The 25,190-nt window shown below is 35.7% G+C and overlaps 1 protein-coding gene across 2 annotated transcripts in view; it reads right to left on the bottom strand.

Moving 5' to 3' along the window:
• Positions 1-25,190, bottom strand: part of LOC137389890 (E3 ubiquitin-protein ligase TRIM71-like) — a 47,775-nt gene that overhangs the window by 2,727 nt on the left and 19,858 nt on the right. For both annotated transcript variants that reach the window (XM_068076045.1, XM_068076046.1), the window contains exons 5-12: positions 21,040-21,159; positions 13,974-14,153; positions 11,663-11,758; positions 7,861-8,110; positions 6,011-6,231; positions 3,563-3,703; positions 1,946-2,086; positions 265-432 (exon numbers count right to left, since the gene is read on the bottom strand). In XM_068076045.1, the coding sequence (XP_067932146.1) occupies positions 265-432; positions 1,946-2,086; positions 3,563-3,703; positions 6,011-6,231; positions 7,861-8,110; positions 11,663-11,758; positions 13,974-14,153; positions 21,040-21,159 (1,317 nt within the window). The remainder of the gene's footprint in view (positions 1-264; positions 433-1,945; positions 2,087-3,562; positions 3,704-6,010; positions 6,232-7,860; positions 8,111-11,662; positions 11,759-13,973; positions 14,154-21,039; positions 21,160-25,190) is intronic.

The following is a 25,190-nucleotide window of genomic DNA, read 5'->3' as shown; positions in this document are numbered from 1 at the left end:
TTTTTGCGAGTCAACCTTTAACCTAAATTCGCCATAATGCACCCAAACTAAGTGAAAGTGATAAGAAAGGAAGGAAAAAGTTGTTGATACAAACCTTAAGCTATTTACATGTATTTTGCACTTCGTATAACATAAAACCATTATAACGTAACATTCTCGAAACGGATTATTTACATTATAAGGGTGTCTACTGTACTCGAAGGGCTAAAATGACTGATAGCATCATTTCCTCCAAAACCTAGTCTGTATAGAAAGATAAAATACCTGGAGATTATATCTAAGGAACATGAGGCGATGCTTATTGAAATCAGTGACAAGAATGTCTCCAGACTGGGTGAAACAGACTCCTCGAGGCTGTGGAAGTTGCATCCTCTGGTGGGCTGGTGAATGGAAGTTGAACTTGCTCAAGTACTGACCAGCTGAACTGAACAGCTGTAAAAATGAGATGATACAATGATGAAATTATCATTATAGTGAACATACATGCTTGGAAAATCAAGCCAGGGATAGGTTGTTCAATAACACAAAAAGCTTGCCATTTTTAGATCCGACCAATATTAAAGCCTTTTCACACGAAACACTGCGGCATACTTTTTTTCACTTCAATTTTTTGGAGGATCATTACAATTTCGATTTTATTTATTATATAATCGGAGATATTTAGCTTTTCCAACATTTCCCTGCTGTAATAAAAGTTGCTTACTTTTAACTGCTTTAGTGAGGCTTGTGGGAATTAATATCTTGATATGTTGGGTTTCTATTGCGCTATACAGTTTTAATAATTATTTTTCAATTGCATGTCACATACAATTGATTTATTAATTAATAATTTTTTATTTAATAGTTTTTATTAACTAATAATTATTATTATATCGCATTTATTCTGCAAACTTTGCAAATACATAAGATGCAAATACATAAAATGCAAATACAAGCTTTGCAAATACATTTTTTTTGACATCAAAAAATAAAAATGAGTGTTTAAAGGATTTGTAACTTGATGTAAAAAAATAATAACCTCAAAATGTATTTGCTTGAAAAGACTTGAAAAAAATCTTGCACATAACTGGAGGTAATGCCTCTCAAGGATCCAGCCAGATTTTATTATGAAACAAATAAGACAAGCTGTTGAGGACATCAAAATTCGGGAACCCTACTAGTTTTATCTTTTGTTTGGCGAAAGGCAGCCTTTCATAACTAGCAGAAACAAACTGTGTTAGTCGGGAAGCACGGGCTATCCACGATCCCACACGTTTACAAGTACAGAATGCTGACCAATTGCGTCATCGGAGCACCTGCTTTTGATATCTATTGTCTGGTATATTTTTGTGAAAGAAAAATTTGCTCCTGTTACAATAAACACTGAAAAACACTTTGCACATATAGGCACACATTTATATTTATTCATTTATTTATATGGATGTACAGCGAACCCGGGGTTATGGCATTCCTGTTTCACTGTTTTTTGCCTTACGGTGTGGATGAGCAGTTTTTTGTTCCCTTGTTACAACATTTTTTGACACAAAAATGTTTCTCGATATTCAAATTTGGCGGTCGATGTGCTGACTACGTCAGAATAACATGCCGATTCCTATTATTAACATATTAACCTATTCCAACACTCTAATTATTTATAAGACTCTACACTTTTTAGAGGGTAGAGTCTTGTTAGCAGTGACTACTCATCCATTATTAATATATAAATAAAATAAACATTATATAAACATTACTGTTTATATATATAAACAGTAATGTTTGTGAATAAGTCAAGCTGTCATATGATTTCCATTAGTCAATAAAAGTATTGGTGAAGTTAAAGTTGAAGGTCAGCCAATGACCAGTCAGCACCCCCTCAACCAATACTTCCTTGTCACACACTGCACTCCTACGCCGGTGAATCTCATTATTCATATGTTCAAAAATATATTGAATGTAGGCTTAGGACCTGAATTCTGTGATTCCGTGTATCGGAGACCAGAATACAGTCCTCCTCATTGCAGGCTACATCCCAAGGGTAATGCAGCTGGCCATTAAGTGAACCTCTCTCTCCAAAGCTATGAACAAACCTTCCATCAAATGAAAACACCTGAAAGAAAACAGCGAATAGTACATACTTGCGATGAAAGTAGATACAGCCAAAGAAATTAGCATTTGAAAGAAAGTTTTTAAATTGCTGTGTAGAATAAAGAAGAAAAAATTGATGTAAATTTACATTGAAAGTGTGCTTAACACTTAACACTCTCCTTAACACTTAACACTCTCCTTAACACTTAACGCTCTCCTTAACACTTAACGCTCTCCTTAACACTTAACGCTCTCCTTAACACTTAACGCTCTCCTTAACACTTAACGCTCTCCTTAACACTTAACGCTCTCCTTAACACTTAACGCTCTCCTTAACACTTAACGCTCTCCTTAACACTTAACGCTCTCCTTAACACTTAACGCTCTCCTTAACACTTAACGCTCTCCTTAACACTTAACGCTCTCCTTAACACTTAACACTCTCCTTAACACTTAACACTCTCCTTAACACTTAACACTCTCCTTAACACTTAACGCTCTCCTTAACTTGTAGAATTACCTGTTTTACGATAAATGGGTGACCATAAAACATTCATACAAACATGGAAATACCCAAAGGTGTTCGGTGGGTGCCGGTCTATCAATCGTAATGTCACGGAATTAGAGTCTCGTTAAATCCAATGTTTTATCCTAACCTCTAACCTTGGCTGCAGAAAAACAGCTGGACAGGCACAACTCTTATTATAGTAAATACAGTACATTATACATATTTTTATTTTACTTTATTTTAGAAATTTAGACATGCAATATAAATTTTGCAGCTTAGACCTCTGAAAAAAGTGAAAAAATTGGTTTAAATTGGCATTGAAGATGTGTGCTCCACTTAATGTAACGTAAAATTACCATAATCATGAGCCTTAAACCAAGTGAAAATGATAAAAAAAGAGAAAAGCTCTAAAACAAACCAATAATACTACAATTACTTGACAGTCAGTAAATTAAAAAGTTATGTCAAGTTTTTCCTTTCTGAAGAGCCAAAGGGATGAGTTTCAAAAGATCTCGGAACAGATTAAGCAATTTACCTGTATTTTACTGTTCGTATAACATAAAATACCTGTAATGTAAATGTTCCCCAAACAGATTATTTACGTTGTAGGATCGTCTAGTAGTACTCAATTAGACATGTAACTTTCTGATTACTAAAATAATTACAAAAAGAAAAACCCTCTAATTACTCCTATTTATACTGATGTACACGTGCCCGGCATATAATTGATCTACAAGTTTTCACGCAAGTATCAACTACACAGGAAGTTACTTAATCCACGGAAATCTGCAAGGTTTCCTACAATACCGGAAGTATGAACTTTGGAAACAATACATGAGTAGTAATGCTTTTAGAAATCACTGAAGAGGTCAAATATCTGTGAAGAGGTCAAGTATCTGTGTAGTGGTCAGAGACAGAGAGAGGAGGAGAGACGGGAGAGGGAAGGAAAGAGAGAGGGAGTATAATCGTGAAATACTCAGCAAAACTCACCTGAATCCTATGATTATCCTTGTCAGCTACTACAATCTGATTGGTCGAATTAACGGCAACGCCCGCCGGCTTATTAAATTGACCTAGACCACTGCCGGTTTCTCCGAATTTCAACCTATAGGATCCATCAGGGTTGAATACCTGCAAATATGGTTTCATTAATAATACAGACATACAGACATACACTGGACTGTGAATAAATAACTACTACTTTAGAGGTCAATCATATCTTGTATGGAGTGGCTAAATTTATTGCGTTTTGAAAAATGCTGTCAATCACACGAAGTTATAAATAATTAAAAACTAATCTGAAATAAAGCAAAATCAATTTTTATCCATAGCATACAAAGATGTAAGCAGAGCCCATATATACAGTAGACGCTCCTATAACATAAATTCCAGATAACGTAACAAATTTATGCCAAGTTTTTGCTTCGTACTACGTAAACAATTCCATATAAATTAAGGTGCGAAGTAGGGGCAACTTCTCCAAGTTGATTTAAATGGTATTATACATATATCTTGCCACAACTATGATAAAAAAACGACATACGTATAGCGTTACAAGTACGTATATATATATATTCCACATACATATATATACATGTATATATATAAAAAAAAATTGTTTCCTCACCCCGGATACCCCGTAAATTCTGCTCTAACTCGGGTCTCCTACCAGAGACCTGGAAGTTTGAGCACTCGCCTCAAGATCGTAGCTGTTCCCAATAGCGCACTTTTCTGCAACTCACCTGAGTTGATTGTTGTTGGTATTTGGGCAAGCCACATTTTATGCGCCGGTGTTATTGCGCCCAGTGCCCCAATGACTACTGGGATTACAGTTGTTCTTACATTCTGGCATTTTTCAATCTCTTCTCCAAGAGGGAGATATTTCTCTAACTTTTCTTTTTCTTTGCTGGCTATATTGTAGTCATTGGGTACTGCTATATCTATTATAGTAGCCCTCTTGTTCTCCTTGTCTACCACCACTATATCTGGTTGGTTTGCTAGGACATGCTTGTCAGTTCGGATGTAGAAGTCCCAGAGGATCTTAGCGCGGTCATTTTCATTGACCTTACTAGGAGCTTCCCACCAGTGTTGTGGTTTATTAAGGCCATACTCATCACATAGACTTCTATACACAACACCTGCGACATGATTATGCCGCTCAGTGTATGCGTTTCCTGCTAGCTGCTTGCATCCACTGATGATGTGTTGGATGGTCTCAGGTGCATCTTTATATATATATATATATATATATATATATATATATATATATATATATACAACTTCCGTGACATTTTAGTTCATTTTGATCGTAGTTCATTTTGTGACAAAACAGTGTCAGATGTGAGATGTGTTGACAAAACAGATAACAGGTCACTGAGCAATTGTTACTAAATACTTGAAAGTGATCGATTGGCGCGAATGTTAGCGTCGATTTACCAATCTGAATGTTAAGTGAAAAGTAATCTGAAAGTTATCTTTTATCCTAACCTTGACCCCTAGATATAGGTAGATAAACGGCGATAAATAAAAATACATTTGTTTTGCTTTATTGTAGGCGTAGAAAAGATTTGTTTTTTATTAGTTTTATTTCGCAGAATAAACTGTACTGTCTAGAAGAAAATAAACAAATCATAGTACATGGAGGTCGAATATGTGCGTTCCCATCAACTTTCACCGTAGTCCTAGCCTGTGAAACCAGTGAAATTGATCAAAGAAAGACACAAGTTGTTGATGCAAACTAATAATATTACAGTTGTGATACAACCAACACATTAAAATTTTAAACCTAGTGTTTTCCTTTTTATACGGCTAAAGGGATGATTTTGGAAAGATCTTGGAACAGATCAAGCAATTGACAACATTTACTGTTCGTATAGCATAAACTCCCTACAATGTAAACGTTCCTGGAGCGAATTATTTACGTTGTAGGAGCGTCTACTGTATATATATATCTCAGTGTTTGTCTTTTTGTTGAAGCTCATGTCCAGTTATAGCAAATAAAACTAGCAATGAAAAATCTGCACGGTATTGCATTTTATCTCGGGACCTCCAGATCTGCAGACATTCAGATCTAGAGGCAGCAAATTTAACAATTAAGCTACTCGAAATACAATGGTTAATTGGGCAAATAGTCATTACATTGGTTAAGATACTCACGCTTAAAGCGTTTGCTCGGGGTTAATAACTAGCACTGTTGACCATTACGAGTAATGATTGTTAAGCTAGCTCAAAATGAGGGTGGTGTTTTAGTAAGGATTTTAGTAAATATCTAGCTTTCCAGGTAAGTTACTCAAATTCATTAGGTAATTATTCTAACACACTTGCGACGCTGTGAAGCTGGCTAGTATATATATTATATATATGTCAATATATAAACTCAATCAAGATTCATGCTCAAAAGATGCTGACGGCTCCAAGTACAGCAGTTTTGCTACCTACCTGCACACGGTTGTTGCTCCTATCAGCTACAATAATATGGCCGAGCGGATCGCAACACACGCCCCAAGGTCTACACAGCTGTCCGTCCCGCTCTCCATCACTTCCCAACTGATGATCTGACTCAGCAATGTTATAGTAGTTTCGTCTCTTCCTGACTTTCACCTTGATGGGACTATTTCTAATGTGACGACCTCTAATCTCTATGGAGATGGTGTACGTACCTAAATAGAACGTTATATAGAACATACCGAATGCATTTAGTATATCACAAGATCTTAATTATCGAAAATATTATAATAAGATGACGTAAATAAAACATTTTTATAGTGTATATGCTCAAAGTTTTTTTTACTGAAGTTTTCAATCAAAACAATACGGAATAAAGAAAAAACTGTGTTAAAATGTTATACTGAAAGAATCAATGGACAACTATGCTATGACATAGCAATAAAAAGTTTATTATGCTATCATTTGTCAAATCGGTATTTGTCACAAAATATTGAAGTGAAAATAAAACTATACAAATTAGAGTAATCAAGCTATTATCACATGCGAAGAGGAACAGAATTACTCTGTTGCAAAGCCATGACACTTCTAATAGCTATGAAAACACTTTTTAATTCAACTTTTCTTAGCGTTCTCGATAGACGCAGGACTAAACTTGTCTATGATCCACACCAGCTCACTATCTCCATTTTGCAAGCTTCAGAGACTTGAAGCAAGATGCATTCATAACATATTTGTAGATAAAAAATAGGAAAGACAACTTCCATTCCTAATATTTTAGTAGAAACGCTAATCCTGAATTCGGCTGGCTGGCAATATTAGTACAAGTTGTCTCTTCATAGTTAGGAAACTTATACTAGGTGCAGCTGACATTATCAGTCAGACAAATTTAGCAATAAATTGAAAATAATATGAAACTAATACAAAAACTAAAGACCCTGAACATTAGGGCACAATAAACGCGTGTGGTGTATAGCCAAGCGATTATGTACAAATGATGTCTGGTTCTTATACATCTTGTAAGCGCTTGTGTGTGGCATGTGATGTCATGCCAAAACGTCGAACACATGAGAACAGGTACAATGCGAAATCTTGAGCTATTTCAAGTGATCGAGCTCTTTCGCAATGTCTGTGATTGAAAATCCTCGTGCGACTGTTGGGATTCACAATAACTAACACATACGACCATGTGGGTGTGATCATTCTTCTTTTTTGCTTCCATCCATAAAGTTTTTTTGTCCTTCACGAGGTGATAAACATAAAATAGGCGCAAACAAAAGAAATCGCAAAAACAGTTAAATTTTTTGCCTTTCCGTGCAAGAGCCTGTGAACAGTAACTATGTTTCCTTGACGCGTTTAGTTTGCAAGTTTGCATGATCCTCAAGAGGGAAACTGCAAAATCCCGCAAGTTAAGCGATTTCTGTTACTGGCAAATTTTTATCGAATATTTCATGCTTACAAAAGATGGAAACAGCGCTTCCAAATAAAACGCAAGAGAATTTCGTGGAAGCTATTCCATTTTAAACATTTTCCATACTTCAGTCGTTCTTATTGAGATCTTAGCAGTTTCTAGTGCGCCGCTATGACGTAGAATCCTTTAACTTTTTTAACAAAGCGACCACGTTAATCCACAGCACGCGAACACCCCCGGAAACACTTATCGCGTGGTAACTCATTGCGCATACAATTCCAAAAAGCATTATCCGCACAAAGTAAACATAGCGATAGTTATGGATTAACAATTCCCACTCTTGCCATGATGCCGTGTGAGAGCTTAAATGATGTATGAAAACCTGGGTAGTTGGCAAAACTAGCATTCAGGCAAAACAGAAAAGAAGTCGTACCGAGGGTGGAAGGGAAATATGAGTAGTGAATGACTCCATCAGGCTTGCATATAACATCGACCTTGAGACGACTGCCATCAGGAGCAAAGATGTTCACTTCGACCATGTCGAGAGATTGATTCACCTGCTTGTTGCAGTGGTTTCGGCAGATCACCTTGAACTTAGCATACTTGTTTACTATAGCGCAGTGCAGCCCGTGTCCGCTCGCTGTTGTATGCAAGGAACTTAGGCCACTTGTGATGCTCCCAATCTACAGCATAGCTGAAGGTCTTATATAGAGGAAAGATATAGGTTGGTGCATTTGACTGCAGCAGCCATACCATGAGCGATGAAGCACTAGAAAAATGATATCTATGCCATGGGAATGAAGTGTGGATTCTACTAATGGCCAATGACAGAGCATTGAAAGATTCAAAAACCATCAAAATTCATTTGCTTTTAATAGGCTATAAAAACTTTGAAGTGTTGATGTTTTTAAGAACTGAGCCACTTGGAACAAAACCCATTAAATAAGCTTTTACTAGTCATTTGAAGAAAATTCCATAAACCATTTTTACCTCTCCTAACCAACACATGCGTTAGCTAGCGGCACAGTGTCTTTTCATCAGCTTTCTAGCCGCCATGTTAACAGCCTAACAAGTTAGCAGATTAACAAATTAACAGACTAACGGCTTAACAGATTACCAAGTTGAAAGACTAACAAGTTAACAGACTAACAAGTTAGCAGATTAACAAGTTAACAGACTAACGACTTAACAGACTAACAAGTTAACTGACTAACAAGTTAATAGACTAACAAGTTAACTGACTAACAAGCTAACAAGTTAACAGAATAACAAGTTAACAGACTAACAAGTTAACTGACTAACAAGTTAACAGACTAACAAGTTAACAGACTAACAAGTTAACTGACTAACAGGTTAACAGACTAACAAGTTAACAGACTAACAAGTTAACAGACTAACAAGTTAACTGACTAACAAGCTAACAGAATAACAAGTTAACAGACTAACAAGTTAACTGACTAACAGGTTAACAGACTAACAAGTTGACAGATTAACAAGTTAACAGACTGACAAGTTAACAGACTAACAAGTTAACTGACTAACAAGCTAACAGGCTAACAAGTTAACAAAATAACAAGTTAACAGACTAACAAGTTAACTCACTAACAAGTTAACAGACTAACAAGTTAACTGATTAACAAGTTAACAGACAAACAAGTTAACAGATTAACAAGTTAACAGACTAACGACTTAACAGACTAACAAGTTAACTGACTAACAAATTAACTGATTAGCAATCTGATAACGATCAGTTGTGAATAGTGCGTCTTGTCGGATGACCAACTGATACAAAGTTTTATGATGACGGACAATGCCGAGTTTTATATGTTCAAGGCCAACAGTAAACTTGTATTCTATACACATAAAGCCAAACTAGACTCACTTGGAAAATGCAGCGCATGATATTTTTACAAAATGCAGCTAACCCCATCAATGTAGTTAGTCCATGCAATCCTTATTTTACGTATTTCCCAGAATGCTTTTATTCATTTAAACTACCGTATAAATGGTTGCGGACTAGTTGATCAGTTGGACACTCTTTGTCTTTCGTTTATTGATGCACCAACTGACCGTTATCATTGACACATCTGAACTGATTGAAGGCCAGAAAATCATGCAAGCATGAAGACTGAACAACTGTGGGTGTACCTTTATCATCCCAAATATGAGTTGAAATTATGTAAGTAGAGATTAATTATGTTTGACACGTAAACCTACAGCCCAATGACAACCAAAGATTAGTTACGGTTTGTACAATGCATAAGGCACTGAGAGATGGATCCCGGTAGCAACACCCTACGAAGAGTTGTTTTACCTCGAAACAAGAACCTGCAGCTGATGGCATGATGAAGTGAATAATGGATAAAATATTTGAAGTTTATTGTTAAACAATAAATAACTTTAATTTATTAGTTTAAAAAACTAAATATATATAATTTCCAATATTTTTACATTTAACTGCTACCCGATTTTTTACTTCTAGTTACAAAATTAATGTTCAGGGAAGTTTTAGAAATTTTATGGTGACAATTACTTAATTACTCAAAGTTTACATGGTGCGTTGAGAAAAATTTGCGTAGCGGGAGTAAAAAATTTTCGAATCCGGGAATTTTGAGGAGTCTGTGATTTTTGCATGAGTAGAAATTTTTTGTGTAGCAGTACCTCTCGGTTTCTCATCGAAAAATAGATCAAACTCTCTAACGTGTTTTGGTTTAGCCTTCATGTTTTTGATCATTGGTTACACATTGGCAGCATGTAAAGCAACAGTTGCATATGGAAATTCATCGCATTGGTCACCATCATAGCAGCAGTTGTGTGGTGCAATTCGGAACCATCACACGACTCTGACATACCAACAAAAATCAAAATTTAGTGAATGAGTGAACAGCAGAATCCCCTAGACCAATCAGACAAATAAATCAGAGAGGCGAAGAGTTAACAATATTTGCATCATTTTAGCATTGAGACAATAAAAAATAATTTTATTGAATACATGTGTATTTATGTTTAATATTAGATACACTTGAAACCTGAGTTTGCAATACTGAATCCTATAACATGATACAAATCACCTGCGGCATGCTGCAGTGACTGTATTTTCAACAATCACCAACAATCAGCAACCTTTACCGGGTTTAAGCAATCTATCATAACCAGTGCAACAATAGCAAGTATTAATTATTTTTGAATTCACATATTTTAGAATTTCTTTAGAAAATGAATATTTCAAGTAGTAATTTGTAATAATAATAGTGATAATAATAAAATTCATGTTGTTCCAACATGAATTTTATTGACCAATGACAAAATGGAAGATTTGTGTAATAAAGTATTAAACACAAATTTTCATAGTGATTTTTCTCAAGCCACACACCAAAATCTTTTAGCATTTCTATATTGTTTAGTGCAAACACACCTTCACACGCCGCCTACCCTTTTTATAACATGCAACGTAAGTAAACTTTTGTACCCAGGTATTTTTAGCAAGACAGCCCTATGTTTGTCGGAGGGAAATCCCCGTTCAGCCGCCTCCTAAAAGCTACCCAGGAGTGTTGTTGTCTATACAACCTGTGACCTTCATAGAACCAAAATAGAATCTAGTTCTGTCCTTTTAGTGCATCTTTAGTGCTTTTTGCAAATGACCAGGGTAGCCTAAGGAAAGTTACTTGTTAGACTCGGCCATATCAACAAATAAGTGCACGACCTTTTCTTGGGATAGTCATACACACCGTGACCTAACATTTAAATCGAATTTGAAAACTCACCCGACTTGACACTTTACGTTATATGGAAATTTTTTACGTAGTACAAAGCAGACTTTGCATAAATTTTTTACGTTATCTGGAATGTACGTTAGAGGAGGTATACGTAATAGGAGCGTCTACTGTATATATCGGCTCTGTTTGCATCTTTTTAAGCTAAGGATAAAAATTGATTTTGTTTTATTTCAAATCGGCTTTTAATTATTTATTATTATTTTACATCTTCATGTGATTGACAGCATTTTTCAATAAACAGTTAAATTTAAATTATAAATTTTTCACATAAATTCCTAACATTATCTGGAATTTACATTACTGGAGGTGTACGTTATAAGAGCGTCCACTGTACAGTTAAAAATTAGACATTAAAGACCATCAAAAAATTGAAAAAGATCCGCAAGTTGATCAGAATTCGCCATGGCTGCTTCAGATCCATAACAGCAGAGAATGCTAGCTAGCAGAGCTCAGACCCACCTGTGCAATGGAAGACCTCATAGCAGTGTGCGGTTCTCTCAATATGAATTCAATCTGGTCATCTTCGTGGCACGTGCTCAAATGGTTCATGTCAGCCTGCGTAGGTAGCAGCAAGAATAATAAGGAGAATGTAACCTTATGACAGGAAAATGTTTTAAATGCTGGCTAAGAATCGTATGCATGAGGCCAATGAAGATGGCTATGTTATTATCACACGATATTACCATAGTACAGCTATCAGTGATGTATGGGTTAAGGAGACACATGAGAACATCATGATGTAACACGCTGCCTATTTAAATTTGACTTCTTTTTTTCAATTTGTCGGCTTTGGAGTAGTTCTTTTAATTGTCATCTATAAATTTATTGTTTATTTATTTGGCGCTTTAGAGTAATTTGTGATCTACCACTTATTGAATGAGGCATGTATGTATGTATGTATGTATGTATGTATGTATGTATGTATGTATGTATGTATGTACGTATGTATAGTAAGCGCTCCTACAACATAAATAATCTGTTCCAGGAACGCTTACGTTATAAGACATTTACGTTATAAGAACAGGAGAATACATGTAAATTGCCTAATCCCTTCCAAGATCTTTCCAAACTCACCCCTTTGGCCATACAAAAAGGAAAGATTTGATGTAACTTTTTCAATTTGTTAGCTGCACCGTAACTAATGAAATTTACCAATGAAATTATGCAATAGCATATAATATATACAGTTATATACATAATTACAATTATAGCATTTACGTTGTAGGGAACTTACATCAGAAAAGTAGAATACATGTAAATTGCCTAAAGCGTTCCAAGATTTTTTAAACTCACCCCTTTTGGCATATAAAAAGGAAAAACTTGATTTAACTTTTTTAAGTTGTGAGCTGTACCGTAACTGCTGCATTATTAGTTTGCATCGACAACTTTTCTCCTTGTTCTGATCAATGTTTTTCTATAGATTGATTTTATCTCACTGGTTTTATAGATTGCAGAGATTTTACAACCAGTTGATGGGGACTGCACATTTTTGACGTTCATTTACAACAACGATTTGCTTATTTTTTCTAAACGAAGTTTATTCTGCGAAGTAAAATTGATAACAAATATTTTGTACAACTACAATAAGGCAAAACAACAAAATCTTTTTACTATAAAAAGCGGTTCTACCTGCTCATCGTCCATCTGTACCCAGAAGTCAAGGTTACGATAAAAAATAACTTTCGACGAGACTTCAACTCTGACATTCAGATTGGTAGACCAAAGCTGTAATACCGGCACGAATCGATCGATTTAAGTATTTATGAGCAATTGCGCTGCTATCCTATTCTCTGTTTAAACGATACATTTGACAATATTTATTACGGCGAACTAAAATATCATATATAATTATAGAAAGTTATATATAATAGATATAACACTACACGCACGCCGTTTTGTCTTCCGCAAGTGCAGCGAGATAAACTAATAGGCGATTTAGAAATCTCGCCTGACTTGACACTTTACGTTATATGAAAATTTTTACGTAGTACGAAGCAAAAACTTTACGTAAATCTTTTACATTATCAGGAATTTACGTTAGAGGAGTTATACGTTATAGGAACATCTACTGTACTATGAAATCTGTATGAATATTATATAACTTTTTATTAGTGTTGGTAATTATTAATAAAATGATGTTTTTCATTACATGCCAAAAAAGTGAAATCAAGAAATATTAAGTGAGTTAAACAAAAGTTTGTAATCTAATAGTACTGCGGAGAAATTAGGATAGTGAATTGAAGGTTGTAGTAACAGAAAGTTCATAAACTGAAACATACGATTGTGGATGTAGCATGATGGTGTCACGGAATAGGAAACAATGTTTGTCATATTCGTACAAGAATAAATACAAATATTCTGGGCATAGCTTATGCAGTATTTTGAAACCTGTAACCTGTATCAGTAGCCATTTCTAATCGATGACAATTTTGAATTGAACTCAAGACGCTATGTAGAATGTATTATTGTGCCAGCCAATGCTGGGATTCACTGATAAAAAGTACAGCAACAGGCACTTCCATTTTCAGAGTTTTGTAAAATTATTCAGCGAAACAAAGTCTAATTCACAAAAAATCCAAAGTAATTGTATCTAGGATTGAAAGGTAGAAGCTGTCTTTCAGTGGTTTGCAATTTGTAGAAGGCTGAACATAAACTTTGACGAAGTATTATATAAAAACTACAACAATATTAAATTAGGAGTGCGTGTAATTAATAGGATTTTCTTCTAAATTTAATCATGCATTCACAAGGCTTCCTATTTTCTCTTCACCTGAATTTTGTTGATAGCGGAGTGGAGGGACTGTTTAATGTATATAAGGTCGACATCTCCTTGCGCCTTCCAGGCACCAGAGATGAGAGATATAGCATCAACCAAACGACTTTTTACTCCTTTCAGATCGGCCTGCTGTGCGCAGAGTAGTTCAGATTTGAGAGATCGGACGCTTTCTATCTGAAAAATGACACGATAGAAGATATTACAACTCTAAACCTACTATTCAAATCACTCAAAATGATCAAATGACATGTCATTTTATTTCTTGAATAGGAAACAACATTTGCTAGGCAGTTAAAGGTAATTTGGTATTTATATGTGAGTTAACATGTAACACCAATTCTGCTTATGTGCTTCTGGTTCTTACGCGTGTACTACTGGTCTTGTTAACAGTGATGACATTTCCCTACACATAGTAGCCTAGATTGTATGTGTAAGGGCGGATGGTTGCCGCATAACCACTATTATAGCATCTCTTGGACTTTTCACCAGTTACCATGATGAACCAGTCTATGATGTCGTGCAATAAACTTTCACTCTCAAATACGTATAGAGCTTTGCCGGTATGGTAATTCAATTGTTTAGTGGCAATTTTGAAAGTCAACAATCTGAAAATCGCCATAATTTAAAGAGATACCGACGTAATTTTATAACGATATAATCGTGTTATGACGATTTATCTTATACCTGACTATTTTCAGAGTAAGCAATACTGGAACAAAAACACACATGCCTTCCAGTCGTATAACAAGCTCATTCCATGGCCTTCCACGCACATGGGACATTCATGAAATAATTGTTTCTAATTATCACAAACACAAAACAGTTTCTTTTCAAGTTAAAACATCCAAGTAAATATTAACAAAAGTTTAAAAGCTTTTTGCATTACAATATCGTGATATATCTATAAATAGACGATTCACGACATATCACGATTCGATATTGCAAATTTGCAAAATCAAATCAAATACAGGCAAACTCGGATAACTCGCCCTCGGATAGCTCTAACACATGGTTAACTCGAATGGATTTGTTTGGTCCGTTATCATGCAATGATAAATTGCTTTAGATAACTCGACCTCAACATCATTAACTCGAACAGAATTTTGCCCAACGGCTACCGAGACGGTTGTTATCACTTTAGAATATCACTTTATTTCGAGTCATAGAGACATACATCAACTTTTAGTAGTTTTTAGACATCGTTATTACCATAATCGGCAACATATTTTCATTAACGACTTTTCTAAAGATTTGAAAAAAATCAAATTTTACTAAACACGTGCTTTGCAATGGCCCTTTGAAAGCAAGGAAAAGCGAGGTAACCTTTGGATAAAATCGGCAAAATTGATCTTGGTCAAAACGCTCAGAAGAAAAAGATGTCTTTTTTCTGAGCGTTTTAATCGCGATCAAGTTTTTTAACCTGAGAATGTCCCGGCAGTCACATCACCTAAAACAACAAACCAATCTCAAGTGATGAAAAATAACTATTCTGTACTTTCTGATAAAAACTTTTAAAACTTCACACGAGATGCCCTATAACTTGCAACAGGCAATCTATGCTTTCAATTTATATATAGTTTGTACATGTATCTACTGATAAATACATGCACTTGTGACAGTGCTCTGATAACTTGAATGCTGTGATAACTCTAACACTTTCGATCGGTCCCGTGAAGTTTGAGTTATCCGAGATTCATAGTATATCAAATCATATCGTCTGGTGAATTTTTGGAGTCCCGAAGCTCTAAATACTTTTTATAGACATACTGGCTGAAGGAGGCTTATTGAGGTGACTTCAGGTACATGCTTTTAAGGACATGACTACCAATGCTCGATCACACATTCCTAATTAATGAAAAGAAACCACAACTGCAGACACGCAGAGATGGGTATCTGACATAACTTTGTGTTTGACATTTATAATCACTGTGTTCCATACTTATAGTTTATCCTTCATTGAAGTCTCTATTTTTTTGGAGAATTAATTTAGACTGGTTTCCAACTAGCCAGGGATGATGGCAGTTGATTGTTGCGATGAAACCGGAATTGGTACAGACTAGTACACTATTGAGCACCTTTGATATAGTTACTAACCTAAGCTGGTTGTTTTCTCAAAGTCGTGTGTACTCTATAACATAAACAGTAAAGTGTAGAAATAGACTATGTGTTTTATTTTAGTAAAATATATCTTATTTAAGATCATGAAAAAAAGGAGACATTTAATGTTCCATTTTACAGTTGAAACATGCACATTAAAGTAGCAAAGGCTAGCCTACACGAATCTTACAGTCTAAACCTTCTAATGAATGAGTACAGTAACATATCCCAGCAATAAACATGTGAAATAAAAGTGAACAATAGAAATATTCCATGTTTTCTATTATTACCAATAGCAACATGAAAAATTAAAATACATTAGGGTATTGAAGGCTAGTCTCAGATTTTTAGGTTCGATTCAAAGCCGAATTTTTGGTCTGCCTGAGATGTGAAGACCTTGAATTTTCTGGTCATAATCCGTCTTGATCGAGATCAGAAACGTCCAAAAGCCAAAGAATGACTGTACTTGAAAAATCCGGTCAGAAATGGTAGATTAAAAAATATTCAGGAACAGACACTTCAAACATTAAACTAAACATACAAACTTCATTATCATAATCATTGCTATATTTACAGCGACACAATGCTTTATAAATATGAGGAATGGCCATTATGAATCTTTTGTTGAGTGCATTGTTAAAATTATCGTACATAAATATAGCATTAGCTATAGTTAATTTCTGAAAACAAGAAATTTATCATTGTCATCTCATCTCACATGTCGGTAGAGCATCAATTTATTGTTGTATGTGTAGCAGGTTGCTTATTATTTCATTTTGTAAGTTTCAGTTTCCTAACAGAATTTATAAAACATTTTAAAACCATTTTTATGGTATACCTCAAATTAGATCCCTTTATGTATAATTACCTCCGAAGGAAATGCCTCAGTATACTTCAAATACAGGTCTGCTAGTCAATCAATATAGAGGATATGAGAAATAGCTTTAACAATCTATACAACTGGCCAATCCCCTTCCTGCTACACACAAATGTACCTCATCAACTAATAGTCAAACAAAAACGGCAAACATTTGTAAAAAAATGGAATTGTCTCTACACGCATTAGTCTTCCTAAAACTAAATATTAATAGTGCAACAAGCGAAGATTCAAGAAAATAGAACTTTTTTCAAATCTGCACTATAATAAGAACCGTGTCCATCTGTCAGAAACCACAATGGAAAGTTTTAAAAAAGATTGCATCTTATGGGATTTGAACTCCTAACTTTCATGGCGGTGGATCAATACTCTAACAACCTCACCAATCGACTACCTCTTGCCACTCTAAAATAATTGTACATGTAGCGGTGATTACATCTGACACACTGAGTACTCTGGCGCACTACATGGCCAGGGTACTATCGTTATGTAAATGTTCGTTCTTTCTTAGTATACTGTTTTCACAGTTTTGATCGTAAAGAATGGTCCCCATATACTCCACAAGCAGCAGCCGAGTACCGCCAGAAGTTCCCGGCGGTCAACGCAAGAGTCCAGCGCTGTTCAACTTTCGCAAGAAGCTGCAGGCAAAACCTTCCCAAAATGCATTGTACAGGTGAAGGTCAGCACTTTCAAAACAGCCTGGCGAGTAGACATTTTTTATACGATCATCAGTGATGCCGCTTTACTAAACATAAGTCGCTAAGTCAACCCAGTGTTTTACTGCACAGCAAAGTTTTGCGGCGGTGGATCAATACTCTAACAACCTCACCAATCGACTACCTCTTGCCACTCTAAAATAATTGTACATGTAGCGGTGATTACATCTGACACATTGAGTACTCTGGCGCACTACATGGCCAGGGTACTATCGTTATGTAAATGTTCGTTCTTTCTTAGTATACTGTTTTCACAGTTTTGATCGTAAAGAATGGTCCCCATATACTCCACAAGCAGCAGCCGAGTACCGCCAGAAGTTCCCGGCGGTCAACGCAAGAGTCCAGCGCTGTTCAACTTTCGCAAGAAGCTGCAGGCAAAACCTTCCCAAAATGCATTGTACAGGTGAAGGTCAGCACTTTCAAAACAGCCTGGCGAGTAGACATTTTTTATACGATCATCAGTGATGCCGCTTTACTAAACATAAGTCGCTAAGTCAACCCAGTGTTTTACTGCACAGCAAAGTTTTGCGGCGATGGCAAAACATCAGATGTTTTGCCATCACCGCAAGTGTTTTGCTGTGCGAGATTATTGCCGGGGTATCACAGACGATATAGGAACTGGGCTTAAAGAGAGGTTTACAAAACCAATTGAAAATCTACCAACTCCAAAACCAACTCCTAACATCAGCCATAGTAACGTTGAAACTTCCATGGAATATTCTACAAAAAATTAAGTTTACTTTAAACTTTTTTTCTGCATTTGTGATCATTGTCTAGTTTTTTTGATGTCTTTTTTTTCTATTCCCCATTTGTCAAAAATCTACTTTCCGTTGTTTACTATAATAATATAATTTACCTGAGATAGAGTATATTGAAAAGGCATTGCTCATGTTCGGAGCATTTGTAATGACCATAGGTTGAACTACCTCTTACCTTTACCTAGGTCATCCTCAGTGCACACCATTATACCTGAACCAGTATACATAAAACACCTGCTTTACCTGGCACCTTCGCAACACACCTGCTGTACCTGGCACCTTCATGCTAAGGTCTCTACTGGCATTCGATAAACTTACAAGCGTGTGAATTTTATGAGACAACTAGGTGAATCCATCAGCACTTGACACGATACTAAATACTTCCACGGTAAAGCGCAGATTTATTATGTCACGTCATGAAAAATATGCGGTCGTTTGACATACACGCGTATACGTAACAGCCAACTTGGCATGAATCCAATGAGTGATGTGGTCATTGAAACTCGACGATTTGCAACTCTAATTTATTATAGGCAATTCTGCATAACAATATCCTGCACTACAGGTCCATTCCTTTCCTAGCTCACCATTGCTATTCCATGTTTCTCAGATTATTACCGATGCTATGAGAGAATAATTAATTTTATTTGTCAATAGTGTACCTGCATTTTATGTACAATTCGAGCATCGCCCTTCCTCCCCGTGCCATTTGTTGGCTTCTGCTCAATATTTAAGCCTATTAAGGAAATTAGAGTTTAAATCCCAGCTCATGTCGACCACCGCATAGGTTTTCTCGCAAACACAAGGATTTAGGCGCTTTTTTTTATTCTCTTCACACGTCTCTAGGGTACTTGTGAGTGCTTGCAGAATCCCTTGATGAATTTGTATGACAAATTATCAAAAAAACGATCTATCATGGAATGGACTAAGTGATAAGCATTTGTTTAGTCTTGTATGCATCCATAAACTTGGAGTTATCCTCCTCATGCCAACTCGTACACAACCGACACGGCATTTACTCTATCGATGACCCGCGAATGTTTTCAATAAAAACTGTTTTAGTATGAAATTTTATACCGTAGGTATTCGAACACCTACGGGCAAAAACTCTTAGCTCACAGCAAACCCTTGGAGCAAGAAAATGGCGTAAAAACTATTCCATTTTAAACATTTCCACACTTCAGCCATTCCTATTCTGAGTTGAACGGTTTCGAGTGTGCCACTTTGATGTCTGGCATAAAAATCCTTACTATTTTAACAAAAGGCCAACGATAAACCGCCACATGCCAATGTCCGTCAAAACACTTATTTCATGGTAGCTCAACGTACGTGCGCACAATTCCAAATCTGCTTCATATGCACAATAGAAACATAAATTTACATTTTAGTCGCTTTGCTACTGCCAACAAGGCCTCCCTCACCGCATACCACCACCTACCTAATCATTGCAACAGCTACCATAATTCTTCTACTATTATGAAGGGTACAAAAACTATTATAATTCTTCTACAATTGAATTGAGTACTCACTTGGAATCTGAACTCATAGGCAAGTTTACCTTGATAAAAGCCTTTTAGCGGTTTTAACCGTGGTAGCTGCCGAGTGAACTGGCTTACAGGTCATAAACATTTCATACTGAACATAGCTACTAATGTGACATTTTAGAAATTCCACAAATAATTTGCTGAGCGCTAGTAAAATGTAATTACTTGCAAATGTAGAACGGTGGCTATAGTTTCCCTAGTTAACGAATCTATCCCTGGTCTTCATGAGTGAAGAATCACATTAAAGATAAATATCCCATCTCCCACATTTCTCTTGCAAGCAGTCAATGGCAAGGGTTATCAATTCCCAGACACAGTAGCCCTTCACAGCTGTCAACACTCAAAGACATATCCAGCAGCCAAACGGGTCCAGGCGCATTGCGTTGTTTATAACTTTATATTCTGATTTTGTGTTTATACGTGACCAAGAAGAGCTATTATTGCATTCCAGGCTTGACTGCATGCACTCTGACCTATACAAACTACTGTTGACTGGTGAGGCATTGATCCCAATTGAATGTACATTTTCCAATGAGTCAGTGCACCATGCTCAAAGTCACATCAAACACATGCCCTTCTAAGTAACAGTGTTCCTGGTAGTTCTGTGGGACCAGCTAATTGCTGACCGATGAGGTAAACTATGGAGTCGATAGATTTCAATTACACTGAATGCATCTATGAAATAGAAAGCTCCATGAAAGAACTGGACTTAAGCAAAGAACTGGAGCATCAACCTGGTCAAGAAGCTATTACCTGTGGAGTTATTACCTGTGGAGCTATTACCAGTGGAGCTATTACCTGTGGAGTTATTACCTGTGGAGCTATTACCTGTGAAGTTAATATCTGTGGAGCTATTACCTGTGGAATTATTACCTGTGGAGCTATTACCTGTGGAGCTATTATCTGTGAAGTCATTACCTGAGCAGTTATTACCTGTGGAGCTATTACCTGTGAAGCTATTACATGTGGAGTTATTACCCGTGGAGCTATTACCTGTGGAGTTATTACCTGTGGTGCTATTACCTGTGGAGCTATTACCTGTGGAGCTACTACCTGTGGAGCTATTACCTGTGTAAGTAGATCATGCTCTGCCTCCTCTAAAGCCTTGATATTGCTCCTTACGTAACTCTTGACTTCTGCGTTCACTCTCTTGGCTCGCCCTTCCATACTTTCCACACATCGCTCAACCTGCATATATACTGTATATTGTAAGTGATAGAATTCGCTGCTTATACATTCACATAAATGAATCGTACATATATTTGTAGATAGAACTAAACAGCTTATACGTGAGGTGCTTTTATTTAAAGTACAGAGTTAGCAAATACTTAAAAAAACATAATACTGCACATGTAAATTATAATATTATACATACAAAATGGACAGAAGAACTTTTTGACAAATGTGTCAAACTTTTCATATTAGAAAAGAACAACTAAATAGAAACTAACAAACCCATATATATCTAGTTTATATACAAATACTAGCTGCGCTACCCGGCGTTGCCCGGGTAATAAAAAAGTCTTTGGTCAGAAAATTGATTTGTATTTAACATATAACAACATTTGCCATTCTAGCTTTCAAACCTCATATCACGAGGCAAATGCTTTGCGCAGGTCAAATAAATTTAAAAAATAAAACAACTATAAAAGGGTTTAGATGTAAATCTGAAATAATTAACAAGCACGTAATAGCTAAATTAAGTCTGTTTTGCTACGGTTACAATAAAAGATGATTCGGTAATGATACAATTATTACAAACTGAGAAAACAAAATATAAATTGTGAATATGTTGAATTAATAACAATTCTTGCATAGAAGTGCGCGTGTATAAAAAGGTCACTATTCCACCAGAAGCTATCCAACAAAACGGAGACAATACAATTGCCCGCATGAGAAGAATTGGCCTTAACCCCAGATATAATAATTAAACCTTACGCAAAATATTTCTTAACAGGGGCGTCGTAACGCATGGCCGCATTGGTAGAATAATCAGTGTGAGCTATAGCTATATCTATAGCTGTACGCGCCTACACACCAACACTGAGAAATATATATATATATATATATATATATATATATATATAGATATATAAACTAGATAGAGTTTAAGAGTGCTCTTGCACTCTCACAAACACTGCACTTTTACATTTCACAAAAAAAGAAAAACCATTTCACAAAAACTTACCAAGAAAAAAGCAAGCCACGGCGACTAATATCATAATGGTACTCACAGAGGGATCCCACTGGGCCAAAGTATGACAGCGAAATAGGTATTTAATCTTTGTACTTATTTAAAAAAATTTAATAAATGTATTTTACCCCGCGCAATATTATACTGAAGTCGTGAAAGCTAAACAATGAAGTAGCGAAGAATTACTGTGTTTGTGTGTTAAAAGTGTAATTAACGCTTGATCGCTGACTTCAAATACAGTAGCAATAACGACTGGCAACCTAACCCAAATAAGCATACGCTACTTTTCAAGAAAATAACAACGGACTGCTTCAAGCACACAAACAGATATCGTCTTAACAGTCAATCTGATGGTTTGCCGCTATTTTTGCTGACCCGTTTTAGCCAAACAAGAATACCAGTGAGTTTTGTCCAACATGAACATATCAACTCAACTAATTGATTAGTCTCTCAGAAATTTGCTTAAAAAATTAAAAGTTTAAACTGAGATTTGATGTATATATAAGAGGAAATGCATAGACAACTCTGAATTTCACTAAATTGTACTGTAAAATGCAATAAATCAATTCCGGTAACTTATGGTCTTCTCAAAAAGTGAATAGTGGATGTTTTTTTAAACACTTTTACCAAAATGGCTCAACAAACAAGAATGTGACTATAATCAATCTAGTCTAACCAACCACTTATAAACACATAAGTAGTAGGAACGCCAACTATGACTCAGACGAGTTGGATTTACATAATCCTTGTCTTGATGCGAATTATTTATGGGCTTAATCTTAAAGACCAGTTAATAAAGTTTAAAATGAATTGAATTTTAACTCTATAGCAGGATTGTTGTGTTTCAAGGACTGGTATAATGCGAATAATGTAATCTGGACAATATATGGTTTTGTAATAGTCTAACCTCCTACTCGCGATTATTTTTATATAGAACTTTTGAGCAAATGTTGGACTCAACATTTAACATTGGGTTTCCTTGGTTTGCATGCTTATAAATAAGTTCATATGTATGCAGTTCTCTTAACATTTAACATACGGAGTCGCAAGTTTCCCAAGTTTGCAGGTTTGTAAATAAGTTCATACGTACACAATTCTTGTTCACCCAGTTTGCTTAACCAGGTTTGAATAATATTAACAGTTCTTAACATCTGCCTTGCCTAATTTTCTTGTCTCATTTTTGGTCTAATTCGCTTTGAATGGCGCTGTTCAGTAATAATGAAGATGATTGTGAAAAAAGAAAACAATCTTTCCTTTAAAGATCAATTTATATAAAATTTTTGCAGATTTTATTAAAAAGTATCTATATTTTTCTATCCTTGACGATTGTTTATTATGTTTGAGGTGATCTGACAGCTAGGATGTTTCAAGATTAAAATCGACAAAACTTGATCGCGATTAAATGATCGCGAAAGTATTATTATGACATCTATAGTTGCAAAGATCGCGAGAAGAAAGACGTGTAATGCTGCAACCTGAATGCAATAGTCGATCTCAACTATAGCAACTAGAGACATCATTTCAGCACATATTTTTCTTCTGAGCATTTTAACTGGGACCAAGTTCTGTCGATTTTAATCTTGAAACATTTTGGCAGTGATTAAAAGTACCGTTACTTTAGGATGAAATCTATAAAAATTTTGTGCAAGTTCGTCTTTAAGTATGAAATTATATCAAAATGCGAGCAGAGATCTTTAGTTAAATTCTTGGGTAAATTTACAACACCATTTAGTAGTCAACATGAACTAAAAATGACGCAAAAGAAAAGAAACCGGAAGTCAGCGAAAGATAAAGCTGTTTGTGATAATTAAGGATAAAATATAAAATTATTAAATGTTATGTTGATTGAAATTCGCCAAGTCCAAATCAGATTAGCTACATGTACGTATCGTTAGTACCATTTCTACCTACGTACTACGTGTCTCCCGTATTGTCTACATTTTCTTAGCATAAAATTCTCTGATTAATGATCACTATTAAACTGGCGGTTCGGTGCGCCATGAGAGATCGTAATATGTAATAACTATGTTCACAAATATTCCTAAATGAAGCAACACGGTCAAGCGGTACAGATGGTAGTGTGCCTGACTGCTGAACCGAATGTTCTGAGTTTGAGTCCTGTGTGATCGATATTTTTGTATCTTTTTTTTCCAACATCCAACCGCAGCTTTGAACAGACAGACGGTTCTTACTATAGTAAAGATTATTTTAGCTTTTTACATAGCCTAAGTTTTCACATAGTTTCATGTGATGCATTCGTTTCAAGATTGTATATAACCTGAAGCGTTTTTCGTTAAGTTGTGAGCTGTCGATCAAATAAAACAAAAATTAATGTGTTCCTATAGAAATAATCGCTCAGTGACCGCTTAACATATGAAGAATAGCAGGATGAATTGAGTGGGGATCGACTGTAGAGGTTTGAGTGGATTTAATATTGATTAGCGTTTCCATAGAAATGTTGTTATCCGAGTCATTTAGAAAACGGAATTGCTTGTGCTACCAAGGAAATTGTTTAGTACACATATCCATGTAGATGTATACTTTCTGACTATTCCGCAATTCATTGCTGTTCCATCAAGCATCACCTAGAGCTTACATGTTACAAATATGTAGCATTCCAACGCTGCCAAATTCTTTGAGTAACAAAATATTCTCATAAAGCGGCTCCCATACCAAACTTGCCCGAGTAAAATGCATGTATTTCTCGAGGTTAAGCTATCTGAATAAAAAATATGTATTATTCTAATAACTAACTAGTCATAACGCAGTCAAGCAGATTCCACAAGTACTGAACAAGTTTGCAACATGTATATATGTCCCGCGTTAAATTTCATACAGCGGTTATAGAACTACACAAATCTGTTTGCGCTGTGCTTATCATCTTTTGGAGTGCGCTGGCAGGAAATTCTTCCTTTGCCCAAATTGGAAATATAAAAAATTGTCTGTTAAAATTAACTATTCTCGGAAGCCATCATTAACAGGATTTTGAACAGACCATATTTAGAGAATCTAGTTCGCAATACGA

This window comes from Watersipora subatra, chromosome 3 (assembly GCF_963576615.1).
Source record: "Watersipora subatra chromosome 3, tzWatSuba1.1, whole genome shotgun sequence".
In the NCBI taxonomy this organism is placed as follows: domain Eukaryota; kingdom Metazoa; phylum Bryozoa; class Gymnolaemata; order Cheilostomatida; family Watersiporidae; genus Watersipora; species Watersipora subatra.
Note: the sequence above shows the minus strand (reverse complement) of the source record. Positions and strands in the feature narration are given on the sequence as shown.